We start from the raw sequence: 17,962 nt of genomic DNA, 5'->3' as shown, positions 1-17,962 counted from the left end.
ACATAACTAATGAGGAAGTATTGAATAGAATTGGGGAGAAGAGAAATTTGTGGCACAACTTGACTAGAAGAAGGGATCGGCGGGTAGGGCATATTCTGAGGCATCAAGGGATCACCGATTTAGTATTAGAGGGCAGCGTGGAGGGTAAAAATCGTAGAGGGAGACCCAGAGATGAATACACTAAACAGATTCAGAATGATGTAGGTTGCAGTAGGTACTGGGAGATGAAGAAGCTTGCAGAGGATAGAGTAGCATGAAGAACTGCATCAGACGAGTCTCTGGACTGAAGACCACAACAACAACAATTAAATCTTACGACTATGATTAAGACTGACATGAAACTAGCAGATCAATAGGGCTGCACTTTGTTGTAGAACCGGGCTGAAAATACTGACAATGCCGCAGAGCTGAAGTGTGCTGGTCACGCACCTCATGGCTTCCCTGAAGCACGCCCTGAGGTAGCGGCACTCCTCCAGCTTGCTGGCCGTCAGCGGCTGACTCTGCGACTCTGGCAGCTGGCCGTACACCTCCTCAAACAGCCGCTGCTGCGCCTCCGGGTTCTTGGCCACGTAGTACAGGCAGGCTACAGCCGCGTTGGAAGTCTGCAAGGTTCCATGTGCTTGTCAGTCTGACATGTCTTGGGCTAAATGCTAGACGGTGTGGTGCAGGTGTGTACCTCTATACACCCTGCAAATCCCTGTCCATTATAACATTATACAGGGTGTCTCAGAATGAATGGTCAGTATTCAGAGGTATGACTGGAACGTTCGTTTGAAGCAAATAGCTTCATATGGGCATATGCCCTGTTCCCAAGTACTTTCTGAGATAGAACTCATTTAACATACATTTGTTTTTGAGCTAATTGCGCACACACATTTCATCTCAACCGCACGTATCTAAATTACTGGATTGGGCGTGGTAATAAAATTAAACTAGCCACAAAAATCACTAGATCGTGCACCATTAGATTTTTATTTATGGGGTTGAATGAAGTCTGAAGTTTACGAACGAAAGGCGAATCTTAGTTGAGTGATGAACTGTTCTACGCTCATTGGAAAACAGCATGTTCTCATAGGAATTGACAAACGCTTTGAAGTTGACAGTGGGATATTCCTATATTTATTGTGAACTGTACAACAGCTGTAACGGATATAAAGGTACTAACATCTGAGACACTGGGTAGTGACACCGGCTATTGGTGAGGAGCATGAATATCTTGAAGGAATGGAAGAAGACAGAGAACCAGGAAAGGAGAATTAGAGTATGGAATCTGAAGGGAAAGGAAGTCAAGGAATAATAGCAGGAAACTGCAAGGCAAAGGTTACCAAATGATGAATGAGGAACAGGAGTAGAGGAATAGGGGCAGATTAAAATTGTTGTGGCAGAAGCTACAGTACGTGTTTTCGGAAGGACAACTGTCTCAAAACGGTGAAAGGGGACACCACGATGGAATGAAAGAGTCAAGGAGATAATGAGAAGGATGAACAAGACCTTAAGACTGCAGTTCTGAGAAAGGCCCGAATTAGAGAGAGAGGAATATAAGAAAAAGAATACAGAGGAAAATAAGACAGTGACTAAGGAGAGAAGAAAGATGATGGAAGAATGGGCAAGGAGGAAGATAGCAATGACAGTGAGAAAGTACTATGTGGAATGGTCAAAAGTAAGAGAAGAGGTTTGAGAGAGGATGCAACAGAGACAGACAGAAATGGGAATAATAATGACTATAGAAGGCCGCTGTAAACAGTGGCCGTGTGTGTGTGTGTGGGGGGGGGGGGGGGGGGGGGGGGAAGAACCCGACATGTAAAGAAATGGAAATGGCACAGGACAAGACGAGAGGAGGAAAGGCACCAGGTATGGAGGAAGTAAGTGACGAAATGATGACGGCAGCCGGAGATGTTGGGAAATAGTGGCTCTATCGTGAGATAAGTGTGGTATGGAATGAGATGACGAATCCACAAGATTGGAAGAGGGCGCTAATTGTCACTATATTCAAGAAAGGGAGTAGGAGGATTGCAGAAACTACAGGGGAATCACACTGATACTACACTGTTCCAAAGTATATTTAAAGATCCTGGAGAGCAGAATTCGAACAAGTGTCGTAAACTACCTAAGAGAGGAAAACATGGTCTCAGATCAACTGTTGACCTCATATTTGCAATGAGGCAGCCCCAGGAGCGCCACTATGAATTCTGTGGAGACCTCGTGAAGGTCGTTCTCAATCTAGGAAAGGCATTTGATAGCGTCTGTAGAAGAAAGGTAACGGAAGCGCTAGAAAAGAACGGAGTGGAAAAAGAGACAAGCAGAATGGTGGGGATGTATTGTGGAGTATGAGTTGTGTGTAAGTGGGAAATGAAACGACAGATTTGTTCCAGCAAGCAATTGGTGTGAAACAGGGCAATGGCTCTGGATGAGATAATGACAAAGGTGCCAGATAAGCTGGAGAAGACAAGATAAAATAAATGGTATTTGCGGATGACTTAATGATCTGGGAAAATAGGCAGGCGAAGATTCAGGAACACCTGGATGCTTAGGAAGGTACTGTGAGACATTGTGGAACGAAATTTAATGAAACAAATGTGAGATCCTGGTTACGACTAGAAAGAAAGACAGACCAACTAATGGAATAAGCAGTGGAGATGAACAACTGAAAAAGGTGGAAAGGTCCAGGTACTTGGGAAGTGTGATGGAGGAAAATGGAAGAAGTGAGAAAGACATCAGTGGCAGGTAGAAGCGTTTCTGAGAAGTATTATGTACCTGGTTTGTAGCAAAGACGTCCTATAAAGAAGTAAAGAAGTGATATATAGGAGTTACTACATCTCAGAACTGACCTATGCATCTGAAACATGGGTAATGACGGAAAGAGATATAAGCAGATCACAGGCAAGTGAAATAAAGTTCCTCAGAAGTAGGATATGAGGAACAAGGAGAAATAGGATGAGGAATGAAAGAGTAAAGGAAATATTGAAAGATGAAACCTTACAGAGCAGAATAGAAACATGAAGTCTAAGATGGTATGGGTACTTAAAGAGAATGGAAAACAATAGGATTTCCAAGAAAATGCACGAAATGTAGATGCGAAGGAAACGGCCACGAGGTACAGCGAGGGACAGATGGTGGTGGTTGTTGGGATGTTTAAGGGGGACTAAACAGCGAAGGTAAGGGACAGATGGCCAAGACGTGGAGGATAGTGTTGAAAAAATAGGCGAGGACTGGACCAGAGGGAAAACAGGATGAGGTGGCGAGGCTCATGTTCGAAACAGACCAAGCCAGGGGCTGCAAACTGTTATTGTTGTTAAAACTTCCTGGCAGATTGAAACTGTTTGCCGGACCGAGACTCAAACTGGGGACCTTTGCCTTTCGCAGGCAAGTGCTGTACCAACTGAGCTACCCAAACACGACTCAGGACCCGTTCTCACTACTTCAGTTCCGCTAGTACCTCGTCTCCGACCTTGCAGACTTCAGAACTTATTCTAGTTGCTGCTGCTACTGCTGCTGCTGATGATGACATCAGCTGTAATGTGACGTGTACGAGGTGAATGCGCTAAAAATACTTACTTTTCAACTGATCGTTTGTAAAACGCATGCCGCAATGTTTATATACTGCTGCACATGTGTAAATCTGACAATGTACCGAATAATACTGAAAATGAATAACAATCTACATTAAATGTGTTCTATCTCAGAAAACATTCTGAATAGGGCAGATGTCCATCTGAAAGTTTTTGCTTCAAATGTCCGTTTCTATTATATCCCTGAATATTGACAATTTCTCCTGGGACATCCTATATTTATTTACTTCTTTCCATTTATTCATTTACTTCATTTGTCATCATTAGGGACGCAAGACACTGTATTGCATCCAGCCACACATTCTTAGTGATTCAACATTACAATATGCAGACTACAGGAGCAGTACAGTATAATAATAATAATAATATGATAATAGATACACTAATGAATATATGGAATTTAAGAAGTGTAACTCTTGTTAGCAGAAATTTATGACGAGAGTACATAAGGACATGGAGAGGAAGCTGATTGATCATAGCAAGAGTGAGAAATGATAGGATGCGTTTAGCAGATAAGATAGAAAGAAACAAACAGAATTACATAAAGACGTGCAAACAGTATGACAGTGAGATACTGGTTCGTCGGTGAGCGGAAGGAACGCAATTTCGATATGGCTAGAGGGAAGCTGCACTGGTGATAACAGATATAGTTTTAATCTCACCTAGAATGCAACGTGATTTCGGATAAATCATTGTGTAGTCTATTCCAGAGTCGTATGGCTCAAAAAAGAAGGTAACGGGGAAATATTTAATGACACTCGAAGCTACAGGCAAAATGCCCGATATATCCGATCTGAGATTACAGATAGGTATCTGATGTACGAGGAAGGGTACAGAGGGCACATGTGGCTACAAAACATTTGAAGAAAACGGATCCACCCTAACGGAGGAAGGACTGGCGCGATGGAAGAAACACACAGATTGTTACTTACACACGTCTTCTGTAACCGTTCACGGGTAGCTATGGTCGTCTGGAATTTTGACTGTTTCTGTGCGCTTGAATTACATCACAGGTGATTTCCTGCATGTTGTAGCATTTTGTAGTCCCCAGTTGCAGGTATGTTTTATTGCTTTTATAGCGTAATTGCATACCATCAATGAGCACTGGAGGAACTGTTCCGAGAAAGTATCCGTTGATCAACTTCCGGTGAGATATGACGTTGGTTTGTGACTCGTTTCGGTTGTGTGTCCATCGTGATACTGAGAAAACGTCACATGACAAGATAATTTTTCGTGCACTGGATGTCGTCAGTGTATATACAGGGTGGTCCATTGATCGTGACCGGGCCAAATATCTCACGATATAAGCGTCAAACGAAAAAACTACAAAGAACGAAACTTGTCTAGCTTCAAGGGGGAAACCAGATGGCGCTATGGTGGGCCCGCTAGATGGCGCTGCCATAGGTCAAACGGATATCAACTGCGTTTTTTAAAATAGGATCCCCCATTTTTATTACATATTCGTGTAGTACGTAAATAAATATGAATGTTTTAGTTTGACTATTTTTTCCGCTTTGTGATGGATGGCGCTGTAATAGTCACAAATGTATAAGAACGTGGTATCACGTAACGTTCCCCCAGTGCGGACGGTATTTGCGTCGTGATACATTTCCCGTGTTAAAATGGACCGTTTACAATTGCGGAAAAGGTCGATATCGTGTTAATATACGGCTATCACGATCTCCAACAAATGATGATGCCCAAGTGGGTGTTTTAACTGCTGTTGCGGCTAATCCGCACATCGGTAGCAGACAAATTGCGTGAGAACCGGGAATCTCAAAAAAGTCGGTGTTGGGAATGCAACATCAACATCGATTGCGCTCGTATGCAACATCAACATCGATTGCGCTCATACCATATTTCTATGCACCAGGAATTTCATGGCGACGACTTTGAACGTCGTTTACAGTTCTGCCACTGGGCACAAGAGAAATTACGGGACGATGACAGGTTTTTTGCACGCGTTCTACTTAGCGACGAAGCGTCGTTGTCCAACAGCGGTAACGTAAACCGGCATAATATGCACTATTGGTCAACGGAAAATCCACGATGGCTGCGACAAGTGGAACATCAGCGACCTTGGCTGGTTAAGGTATGGTGCGGCATTATGGGAGAAAGGATAACTGGCACCCATTTTATCGATGGCAAACTAAATGGTGCAATGTATGCTAATTTCCTACGTAATGTTCTACCGATGTTACTGCAAGATGTTTCACTGCATGACAGAATGGCGTTGTACTTCCAACATGATGGATGTCCGGCACATAGCTCCTGTGCAGTTGAAGCGGTATTGAACAGCATATTTCATGACAGGTGGATTGGTCGTTGAAGCACCATACCACGGCCCGCACGTTCACCGGATCTGACGTCCCCGGATTTCTTTCTGTTGGGAAAGTTGAAGGATATTTGCTATCGTGATCCACCGACAGCGCCTGACAACATGCGTCAGCGCATTGTCAATGCATGTGCTATCATTACGGTAGGCGAACTACTCGCTGTTGAAAGGAATGTCGTTACACGTATTGCCAAATGCATTGAGGTTGACGGACATCAGTTTGAGCATTTATTGCATTAATATAGTATTTACAGGTAATCATGCTGTGACAGCATGCGTTCTCAGAAATGGATAAGTTCTCAAAGGTACATGTATCACATTGGAACAACCGAAATGAAATGTTTAAACGTACCTATGTTCTGTATTTTAATTTAAAAAGCTACCCGTTAACAAATGTTCGTCTAAAATTGTGAGCCATATGTTTGTGACTATTACAGCGCCATCTATCACAAAGCGAAAAAAGTGGTCAAACTAAAACATTCATATTTATTTACGTACTACACGAATATGTAATAAAAATGGGGGTTCGTCTTTAAAAAAACGCAGTTGACATCCGTTTGATCTATGGCAGCGCCATCTAGCGGGCCCACTATAGCGCCAAGCTAGACAGGTTTTGTTCATTTTAGTTTTTTCGTTTGACACTTATTTCATGAGATATTTGGCCCGGTCACGATCAATGGACCACCCTGTGTAAGTCATGCTCATTAGATTGAATCAGAGATGAAATATCTGTTGTGCCAACATCCCAACAGACTTCACAAACCGTGACGGAGGCAGGAAAACTAGTTGCCACTGAAATCCTGTTGCCAAGGCCGGAATATTACTGAGTCGCAGTTGGCGAACTGTATTACCTTACGCTGTGGCCTCACGCTGGACTGCCTCGGTCCATACGTGATCAAAGACAGGGTTCAGTCATAATAAAGTGGTCAAATCTACTATAAACACACGCTGCTCAGTTATAGCAGTATCTCTTTTTCAACACAGGCCGAGACGTGCTCCACGTCAGTCGAGGGTTCTTTGTAGGGCAACCAGCTTTGTCTACATCAAACTGTTTCACTAGCTAGCTGCTAGACCGGATGACTCCAGGGTGCGAACCAATGCCAACCCTAAGGGGACCTCCAGCGTGACTTCATACGGTCCCTGGGCATCTCCAAGGTATCTTGGGTTCGAAGCCTGCGTTCCAACACGCCCTAGCACCTGACGCACTGCCAGAGCTGAGGCTCTCTGGCGCACACGCAGCCTGACGCCAGTCCCGCGTCTGCATGGACACTGAGGCTGCTACTTCGCTGACCAGGTGCCGTCGCATCGGAAATGGCCGCCTTATACTTTGCCTTGGCAGACGCTGCTGCTGAGAGTCAGTGCACGTCTTCGAGTCGCTGCCTTCAACCGCTGGACGAGGACATTTTTAAATAAAGAATGTATTTTCCGTCTAAGCTATATTGGTTCGATGACTGTCGAGTTGCTGGTATCACGCAACCAATCGTCCTGCATCCTGAGTTAACCCTTTGAAACCCAACACTGTAAAAAATATATATAATTTTAAAATTTTTCACATTGCTAACCTTTATTTTCATAGTGAGCAACGAATAAAAGAAGAAACTGGCAAAAAGAAAACAGCCAATTCATTTAAAGAGACGGTTGCAGTTTAGAACATAAATGTAAAATTTTTCAAAAAAACTATATTTATTATCACAGTGAGCAATGAATATAGCGTTAAACGGTAAATAATCTGTAATCTGAAGTAGATGGTTTCACTTTGGAGGAATTGGGACATACAGTTTACAACTCTCAATCATTCCACGCTTGAAAGAAAATTCACATTTTTCCCAGACAGAATTCCACATCTCGAAACTTCGTTGAACTCATAAAGCGTAAAACAAATTATACTCCTAAATAAGAAGCGAAAATGATTCTAAAATTTAATGAATTTTGTATCACAACTACATACTACCACACTGGTTTCATTTCTATAATATCCATAAAAGCAGTAGTACAAACTCAAATTTACGTTACAATACGTTAAATACACTTACTTTCACTGTCAGTGATCTCCTAAATATGGGAAAAAATGCGTCACCGACTTCTACAATCACACAGCACAGTTTCCGCGCCGATTGTTGCTTTCTTTTAAACACTGTAAGTGACTGCTACAATGAACTACATTCGCAAAAATACCTCAGCGTGCCATTAGAAGTCTCTGTCTTGCAATAGCATTGAGTTTTCATGCAGAAGGCAGTGATACCTTAAAAAGAAGAATTAAAGTGGTGGCTTCAGGCAGAAACCACTGGGTCTCAAAGGGTTAAGAAATGGCCATCCTGACAATTAATCGGGATTCCCATTGCCACCCCATTACATATCATTGATATACAGCGAGAATAGCAGTAGACCAAGGACTGAAACATGGCGGACTCCAAGGTGTCCTTTCATTGACGTATGGGAAAAGTTAAACTATAGGACTTTCTCACCGGTAGAACTATGTGTGCGCAGGCAGGAAGTTCTATCTGGAAACATCATTTAACACTTACCCCGCTGAAAAAACACATGGTTGTCTCCACACTATTTGTAACGCAACAACGCAATATTCGTCTTTTCTTCATATTTTTGCAATTGTAGTGAAAAGAACAAGAACTAAGAAGGAGTGGATAACAGGAAACATGTTGGATGGAATGGTTGAACGCAGAAAGTGGAAAAATGACAATTCGGAAGAATGGATAAGACAGGACAGAAAAAAATGAACTAAGAACGTTAACTAACCAGAGAAGAAGGGGAGGATGAAGAAAGAATGTGGGGAAATAGAAGGACTAGAAAAGAATGGACAAATGGAAGAAATGTACAAGACAGTAGAGTCCTAAATACGAGGAGAAGTAAGGAAAACAAACAAACAAACAGTGTTGAGCAAACATGGGAAGAAGGCAGTATGCACAGAAGAGTAGAAGGAAGTCTGAATGAATTACGTGGAAGTGTCATATGTGTCTCAGGCTGATAACACCAGAAAATTTTGGAAGATGAAAGGGAACCAAATCGTGAAGACCAAGGTCCACAGGATATGGGAACTGGAGAAAGCAATTCATGACCTCCGGCAAAAGAAATCATTGAGCTGTGACAGAATACCATAACGCTCTTAGAGAACTTGATGAGTGGCTCATTCATTCAGGGGCGATTTTCCTCGGTCGGCGTGCTCGCCCGAGTTAGCATCTTGCAACTTTTTTATAAAGGTATCTAAAATAAATTTTCCACAACAATAGTCCAAGAACTCTTGCATAGTTATAGGCGAATACTGGCCACACAATAACACGTATGCCCATAGCTTTGGTCGGAACCTCAGAATTCAGGTAATTTACTGTACTGAAAATACGGGCAGTAATTAATTTTAAAACGGAATGAAACGCAGAACAGGGATTCTACGATAAGTGCATTTTTTTTATTTCATCGACCTTTAAAACTAGCAAGTGTCCTTGCTGTTCCCAGTATAATTTAATATCGTTGCCTCTTCACTGACTTCAGCCACATATACTGCGTCGTTTCACTTCAGTGAGTCTAATTCAGTGCGTAGGCGAGATGCTTCAGACCTGTCACACAGACATTTTTCCTCGGAAACGCAGCTTCCGATCTTTTTAATGCAAAATCTGCTTTAAGCAAACTGATGATGGCGAATACAGTAGAATGGCGAATCTGCCGTAGCGTGGAAGCTTCTGGAAAATGGAGAAAACGCAGTCACCTTCATGATTACAAATGGAAACTTGGCAAAAAGGTGGTGCCGTTGAAATGAGTGTTCAAACGAAACATTTTGCTGAACATAACGAATTATCTTGCACTGTTTCGGTGAAAGAAAATCATCTTCGTGCAGTCGACGATCTGAACAACGTTTAGACAGAAAAAGGAAATTTTGAAACATCCCCTTTGTATCTAAAGAATGACGGTGCTTGAAAAACTCTTACGTTATTTGATTTTTAAACAGCTGAGCTGAGCAAAACTGAACGCACTCAGACTGTTCTCTCTACTTATTCTGATCATCACTAAAGTGACTCACAGTATTTTTAGCGCTGTTCACATCCAACTGTCCAACGCTACACTAGCGAATATTTCAACAATGAATCCAACCAGTTACAGACTGCACACAGCGCAGTCAGCGATTTTCATAGAGAGTACTACGCGGCGTTACCAATATAAAAACCTAAACAGCCGACTTACAGTTTCTACGATAAAAGATATGTTTTTGAATATTGTGGCGAGAGAAAAAGTTTTACCTTTAACAAACTTAATTCTAACACAATAATTAGAAAAATTAGAAAATATCGAATTTCTATGTTTCAGCTTACGGTAACGGGCGTTCACATTGTTTGCTGCCTTATTCCGTGGACAATCGTACCCGCCTTTATGCACTTTGAGTATCCCGAATTGGTTCTGAACTTGGGAGCGTCCCGCTTTACGAATTCCACTTTCCAAATCTGTCGCGTTGTAGGACACTGACGATGCACAATATCTTTGATGTGTCGCTTTAAGAAACAATCAAGGGTAGGGGCAGCCTTAGCCCAATCCGTCCTCCAAGTGGTGCTACTTTCACATAGCCCTTAGAAGAACTTCTGGCAGTCTTTGGAAATCATAGGTGGAAACAACACAAGTAACGGAAGTTTAAGTCATGCCTGGAGGCGTACTCAGAAGTCCAACGACTAAAAAAGGTCAGCACCCAGAAGACAATGTCGGATGCCGGTCTATAAATGATTAGAGTTGCTTTGTTCATGTTTAGTGTTGTTACCCGACCTGGCAGGGCATATAATGGGAGTGAACAGCGTCAGATGTTGAGTGATCATTGTGAAGGACACGGAAATCTGTATATTCGTCTGAGACCGTGCTATCGGCATCTGCTAGATTTTGAAAGGGGCCTCACTGTTAAGTCTCTATCTGACCGGCTGGTCGAGTCGTACAGTATCTAGATTTTAGTGGTATTCGTATGTGACAATGGCCAGATGATCGACTGTATGGGAAAGTGAGGACAGGCACACTTCTGATCAAAGTTCTGGTCTACCACGTTTGACCGCCGGAAGACAGCATCGTCGTACTGTGCTCCAAGCACATCCTCACCCCTTCGCATCTGCGCCTGCCATCCGAAAAAAAGTAATGGACTCACTGCAATAATCTGTGTCACCCCGCACCAGTGGCCGGACACTAGCAGCGGCTGGACTGGAGCATCACCGTCGCCTTTTTGGGCTGCCGTTAACTCCCCGATTGGCTGCGTTTGAAATGGTGTCCAGACCGAGAAGCATGGGATGCTGATGAAAGGCGTCGCATTGCGTTCAGCGATGAATCGCGGTTCTGCACTACCATGAGTGACCATCTCTGGCGAGTATCGAGGTGACCTGGGGAAGGATCTTTTCTTCCAGTGAATCCGGAGAGGTACAACGGGGCTATTCCTAGCATCATGCTGCAAGATATCATCGTATACGACTTCAGGTCACGACTGTTAGTGATTGAGGAATTCTAACAGCACAACGGTATATGACTGACGTGTTGAATCCTCATGTGTTACGTGCCATGTGACAGTGTCGTGGTGCCGTTTTTCAACAGCCAGTGCTCGTCAGCGCAGAGCAGAGCAAGTGTCCCTATGAACTGTCTGCGTGACGTTGATGTGTTCCCATGTCCCCAATAGAACAGGTGTGGGGCCATCTCGGACATCAAGTCTGTCACACTGCCATTATCCAGTTATCAAGGAGGAATTACAACAAGTGTGGGCCACCTTTTTCCAGGAGGGTCTTTGTGATACCGTCTCCAAAAGGAATCGATGCATACACCCAAGACAGACGGGGTGCAGCATAATACTAATAAGTGGGCTCATACTGCAACGTTTTTCGTAAATTTAGTACGGTTTTGCCATCCCTGAATTAACGACACATACCCACTCAACACGTGAAGTTACATTTCGTGACCTCCTCCCATTCTAGATACTTCATTTTCGTTGTCAGGCAGTATATTTTCATTAGTCACATTATCTTAAAAGTTGGGCACATCCACCCTCACACACTCAGATGTCCACTCTCTCTCTTTCTCTCTCTCTCGAAGACACACACACATACATGCAGGCGCATGCTCACACATGCAGATGCGGACACTCTTGCACGCATGGGACGCACCGTGTCGACGCCGGCGAACATCATGTCTAGCGCCATGACGCAGGCGACTACAGGGTCATCATTCTGGAGCAGCAGCCGCTCGAGCACACTGAGGTCTCCAGTGGAGTTCTCGCCTTTGGCCTTGATGCGTTCCATGGCGGCGTTGATGTATTTCATCGATGTCCTGAAAGGTGTCAGTGACATTTTGTTAGGAAGTGCTACGTATATGATTAGCATGTGCGTTATAAGGATGCACGTCCCCAGTACATACATTAAATAATAAGACAAAAACCCTTTAAAAAAGAAAAAAGAAAAAAAGAAAAAAACCACCGACGGGTTACACAAGCTTGTCAGAAATCGATACACATACAGTGCTAAAGTTCGCCGTTGTTTTATATTGGATTTTTTGGGGAATGAACCAGAATTTATGATTACATAACTGGGTTTTCACTAGTATATTTTTCAATCCTTCTTAGGTAAATGAGGGACCGTGAGCTACTTAATTTTACATAATCCCGAAAATGATCATATAGGTAGGTATGTGACCACTTTTCCGGTGTATGGGGACCCATTATCTCATCAGACACTGCTACTTATGGTGAGTTGAACTTCTTAGTATTTTACCTACATGATAATTTTCTATTACGAATTTCTTCTTTTTAGCTTTAGTCCTTTCTAGGTATCATGGTAGCGTTATATGTTATTTTCTGCTATTTTATTGTTTGACGTCCGCTGCTCAGCGAAAAATTGCTGACTCTGAACGCTGCATCATGCCATTCTCTTTTCTCGATCGGAACATGGCTTAATTTTTTGAGTTTGTTCACCTCGTATATATTTTCATTTTAGTTACGTTTTCATGCTGAACATGAGCTTTTGTTTATTAATTTATACAGACTGCATCTGATGATGTAGCTAAAATGCCGCGAAGCTGGTCTTGCCTATAAATAATTATTCCTACTTAATCCTGAAGCAGTCTTATCTCGAAAATCATGTATCCAGGTTGTGATAGCCCTGACTACAAGGTCTGCTGCAGTTACACTTATCTTAGATGTTAGTAACCCTCATTTGAGGAAAGCTATTCCTTCCTATCCTAGCCTCTCTCTTCAAGACACTGTCTATTCCATTCAACTGCTCATCCAAACGCTTTGTCGTTCCTGATAAAATTACTGTCATCGGCAAACGTAAAACTGTAGAGGTATACTCTGCCTCGTGATGACTGGGTGTTGTGTGCTGTCCTTAGGCTAGTTAGGTTTAAGTAGTTCTAAGTTCTAGGGGACTGATGACCATAGATGTTAAGTCCCATAGTGCTCAGAGCCATTTGAATTTTTGTAGAGGTATACAGGGTGAACGTGAACTCTACTGACAAGGTGTCGATGGTTCTTCAGGAACATTTACTGAGTACCTCTGTTTAGGCACCCCAAGTATCCGATGGTGATATACAGAGCAATAGCATTTCATTTGATTTCTTATTGCATTTATTTTTGCAGCTACACTGTAAGAGAAAAGAAAAAAAAAACGCCGGTGCACCATGAAGTAATTATCCAGATGGGTCGGATATCGGTGGATATGGTGTACATGTATAGAGAAACAAATGAATACAATTTCAGAAAAATTGGATGATTTATTCAAGAGGAAGAGTTTCACAGATTGAGCAAATCAATAACGCGCTGATCTACCACTGGCTCTTAGGCAAGCAGTTATTCAGCTTGACATTACTAGATGACCTCCTGAGTGAAATAGTGCCAAATTCTGTCCAATTGTCGTGCCAAATTCTGTCCAATTGGCGCTTTAGACCGTCAAAATGCCAAGCTGGTCGGGAGATCCTGCCCATAATGTTCCAAACGTTCTCAGTTTGGAAGCGATTCGGCGTCCTTGCTAGCCAATGCAGGATTTGGCACGCACGAAATCTCACTGTATACTGGCAGGTATTATCTTGCTGAAATGTATGCCCAGGATGGCTTTTCATGAAGGGCAACAAAACGGGGTATAGAATATCGTCGACGTTCTGCTGTGCTGTAGGAGTAGCACAGATCACAGCGAAAGAGGTCCTGCTATGAAAAGAAATGGCACCCCAGACCATAACTCCCGGTTGTCGGACCGTTTGGAGGACGACAGTCGGGTCGGCATCCCATCGCTGCCGTGGGCGTCCCTAGACACGTCCTCGCTGGTCATCGGGAATCAGTTCAGGTGACATACGTGCCTGGAGACGTCCCATACAGCCGGTGGATACCAACCTGAATGTAGCCCACCATACGGCGCGGTAGTGGTCTGGAGTGTGATATATTTTCATAGCAGTGTCCCTCTGACTGTCATCCGCAGCACGTTTTACAGAACAGAGGTACGTCGGCGATATTCTGTGCCCCGTTTTGTGCCCTTCATGGCAAGCCATGCTGGGTTTACATTTCAGAAAGATAACGTCCACGCGCACACAACGAGAGAGTCTACTGCTTGTCTTCTTGGCCAGCAGTGTCACCGGATCTCTCTCGAATATTCGGAATATTATGGGCAGGGCCCTCAAGGGCCCTAAAACCAGCTCGCGATTTTGACAATCTAAGGCGTCAGTTGGAGAGAATTTTGCATCGTATCCCTCAGGAGGACATCCAACAACTCTGTCAATCAACGGGAAGCCGAATAACTGCTTGCGTAAGGTTCAGAGATGAATCAACGCGTTATTGATTGCTCAATTGGTGAAGCTCTTTCTCTTGAATAAATCATCCAGTTTTTCTGAAATTTTATTCATTTGCTTGTATCTACACATCACATCTACCGATTACTGATTCATTTTTTTTAAAGAGTGTATATTGCTCTGAAGATATCTGTGCAGCAGCGCAACTGTAGACGGCGTATGCTGAGTGTGTAGTTTTGAAAAACCATTTACTAACGGTACCTGTTGCTGGCAACTAAAACGCGCACTTATATCTTCGCTTCCAAGCTTGTATTCAGTACAGCTTCGCTTTGTATCGCGTTTGTTACTTCGGCACTGTTAGTCGTATTTTAACGGTGTCAGTAGTATAGGTACTTTTACTGATGAAGAGCCGGCCGATGTGCGGTTCTTGTATGGACTCACTGAATGCTGTTGAATACCGGCACAATTATGCTATGTCCAGCTCTTCCCAGAGCGACGGCTACCTCGTCACAGCACATAGGCACCAACGAGAAACTGGATCCTTCGGCTTTATAATGAATGAACAGATGGATGTGTGGATGGATTCATTTGTTAAGCGCTTATCAGAGTGTTCGTCTGCACTCTTTCTCAAAATTGTAGTACTGGTGTACGCCTAGTTACTGTCGTTAAATCGAAAAGGTCACATAACTGGGGCCAAGAAAGTAAAAAATGTCACATAAAAACTCCAATATTTCTGTTCATACGATTGACGTAGTTCATGATATTAATATGGCAGTGGACAGTGTTAAGATATCTGGTGGCGGAACTACACTGACGTGACAAAAGTAATACCTCCTCAAATCGTCTCGGACCTCCTTTGGCTCACCGTAGTGCAGAAACCGGACGTGGTACAGACTCAACAAGTCGTTGGAAATCGCCTGCAGAAATACTGATCCACGCTGCCTCTCCGACCATAAGTGTGAAAGTGTTGCCGGTGCAGGATATTGTGCACGACCTCTAGATATGTCCCATAAATAATCGAAAGGATTCATGTCGCGCAATCTGGGCTGCCAAATCATTCGTTCGAACTGTTCAGAATGATCTTCAAATTAGTCACGAACAACTGGGTGTTTGTTTTGTGGAAATTATCTTAAATGATTAATTGTGTCATTTTATGCTCCTAACATGCTTTTCTTCTACTTGAATCTCAGTATTCAACAACAAAAACGGAAATGAAATTCAAATAACTTGAAAGCACGCTAAAACGATCCGTTCGAGTCATGTCATGTCTGTGACGTCCCTGGCTAGCTCGCTGCTCCTAATGTCATAATGCTAACCATAGTGATGTCTTGTTGTGGAATTTACGTTTCGGAAAATGGGTTACAAATGGAGTGTAGTACCATACTATAAAACTACATCTAAAAAAAACTCCTGGAAAGTTGTTTTTTGAGTGTTCCAGAGAATGAGAAGATGCATAAAATGTGGTTGCACTGTATCGGCAAGTTGCCACCACGTCGAGGCAAAACTTTGCTAACGTAACTAAAAATGTGTTGCATTGTGAAGTAAACATTAATTTACTTCCAAATATGCTCTCCCGCTGTTACAACGAAGAATAGCGCCATTCAACGTAAGTGAAAACCGTCGTTTTACTCAATTACACGTTAATTATTCGGCAGCTGAAGACGGACGAATTTTACAAGATAATGCCCATATATCGCTAGTTCGAATCTATCGCCGCGCGGGATTGGCCGATCGGTCTAGGGCTCTGCAGTGATGGACTGTGCGGCTGGTCCCTGCTGAGGTTCGAGTCCTCCCTCGGGCATGGGTGTGTATGTTTGTCCTCAGGGTAACTTAGGTTAAGCAGTGTGTTAGCTTAGGGACTGATGACCTTAGCAGTTAAGTCCCATAAGATTTCACACACACATAACGTTAACATAACGAATCTACCCCGAGAGACATTGTAACCGATTTGTAAAACAACTCGACAGCTTTCCCAGATGAAACCAAATCATTATTATAGTATTTCACCCTACAAATCAGGCAAAGAGTATTATTGTGTTTTCGTTGCTGTTTGCATGCGCTTATGTTTGCAATCGCTGTTCGCACATAACGTTCAAAAAGATATTTTCTAGTCAGTGAGACCACAAACTTTTTACTTTATTAGAAACAATGTTTTTATATTCGTACTGTTCAGCTGGGATCCTCATTGTTTAAACTTTTGCTGTTTCATCATCTTCTCTGCTTCAAATTCTAACGTTAGTTTACACTCACAAACATCACAGCCCTTACGTTTGTGTCATCTGCATATTGTACAAGCTTTATATCTGTCCGTATTACCTCATCGTCCTACACCTCGTTGTACTGTGGGTGTATGGTGTATCTTCACTACTGGCAATGCTTTAGAAAAAAGGTGAATTCGTCATTCTCAAAGTAAATGCATTTATACTCCGTTGTCCATTTCTCAGACTCGGACTAATGTGAAGCTGTAAATAATACATCCCACAATCGAAACAACTGCTACAATTGGTTCTTGCTAACACTATTTTCGTATTTCGTGTAAAAGTTTAAAAATATATTACACTTCCAGGGTTCGAACACGTGACGTTTTCCTTTGCAGCCAGATGCGCTATCCATTTCTGATGAATGTCTTCTATGTATGGAATCTGCACTAAGTTTTGCCAAGAATAACTTTATTGTGCTTTGGATCGTAGCTCACGACAACCTAGTTACAATATGCAGACTCAGTTCCACAATTCCTTAGTTTTGCCGAGTTTAATGATGTTGCTGGGGGCATGTAAAAGAGTGTCCGTCGTTGCACATTTCGCCGCTCTAAATCGGGGAGCATAAACGCATCAACTTCTGCAACACTTCCACTATCAGCATTTAAAAAATTCCCTTCTATTGCTACTTAAAAGTTTAAATTGCGTTTTCAGTCACTAAATAGATGAACTGTGAACTGTTTGCAGAAAAAGTACGTGAAAACCTCGTAACTCGGGCTAGCGCTCCTACAACAAACGTATAGCTTCGTCTTACTCCTAGGCTGTGATGTCACCAGAGCATCAGCCACTAAGAGAGCGTTTCAGATCACGTGACCAGATCTTGAGAGTTAATGATTTTTAAGTTTTGTTTACATAAAAATAACAGATATTTTGTGAAAATATTTGCCGTAAATGCCGTTTAAATGTTATTATCAATCAGAATAAGAACAATCCAAACCACATTTTTAACGCAGGTAACTAGCCTATTGTGTCCCAGTGTCATGAAATCCTTGTTTGGGTACATGTAGTCTATGAAAGGCTGCAAGTGGTTTCCAGGTAGCCGAACATAACCATTTCTAGTCAATGAT

At 42.7% G+C, this 17,962-nt stretch overlaps 1 protein-coding gene across 2 annotated transcripts in view; it reads right to left on the bottom strand.

Moving 5' to 3' along the window:
- The window catches only part of LOC124794766 (probable cytochrome P450 301a1, mitochondrial), a 183,731-nt gene that overhangs the window by 22,196 nt on the left and 143,573 nt on the right, over positions 1-17,962 (bottom strand). For both annotated transcript variants that reach the window (XM_047258388.1, XM_047258389.1), the window contains exons 8-9: positions 12,033-12,195; positions 430-602 (exon numbers count right to left, since the gene is read on the bottom strand). In XM_047258388.1, the coding sequence (XP_047114344.1) occupies positions 430-602; positions 12,033-12,195 (336 nt within the window). The remainder of the gene's footprint in view (positions 1-429; positions 603-12,032; positions 12,196-17,962) is intronic.

The sequence above is a fragment of the Schistocerca piceifrons genome, chromosome 4 (genome assembly GCF_021461385.2).
Source record: "Schistocerca piceifrons isolate TAMUIC-IGC-003096 chromosome 4, iqSchPice1.1, whole genome shotgun sequence".
Classification (NCBI taxonomy): domain Eukaryota; kingdom Metazoa; phylum Arthropoda; class Insecta; order Orthoptera; family Acrididae; genus Schistocerca; species Schistocerca piceifrons.
Note: the sequence above shows the minus strand (reverse complement) of the source record. Positions and strands in the feature narration are given on the sequence as shown.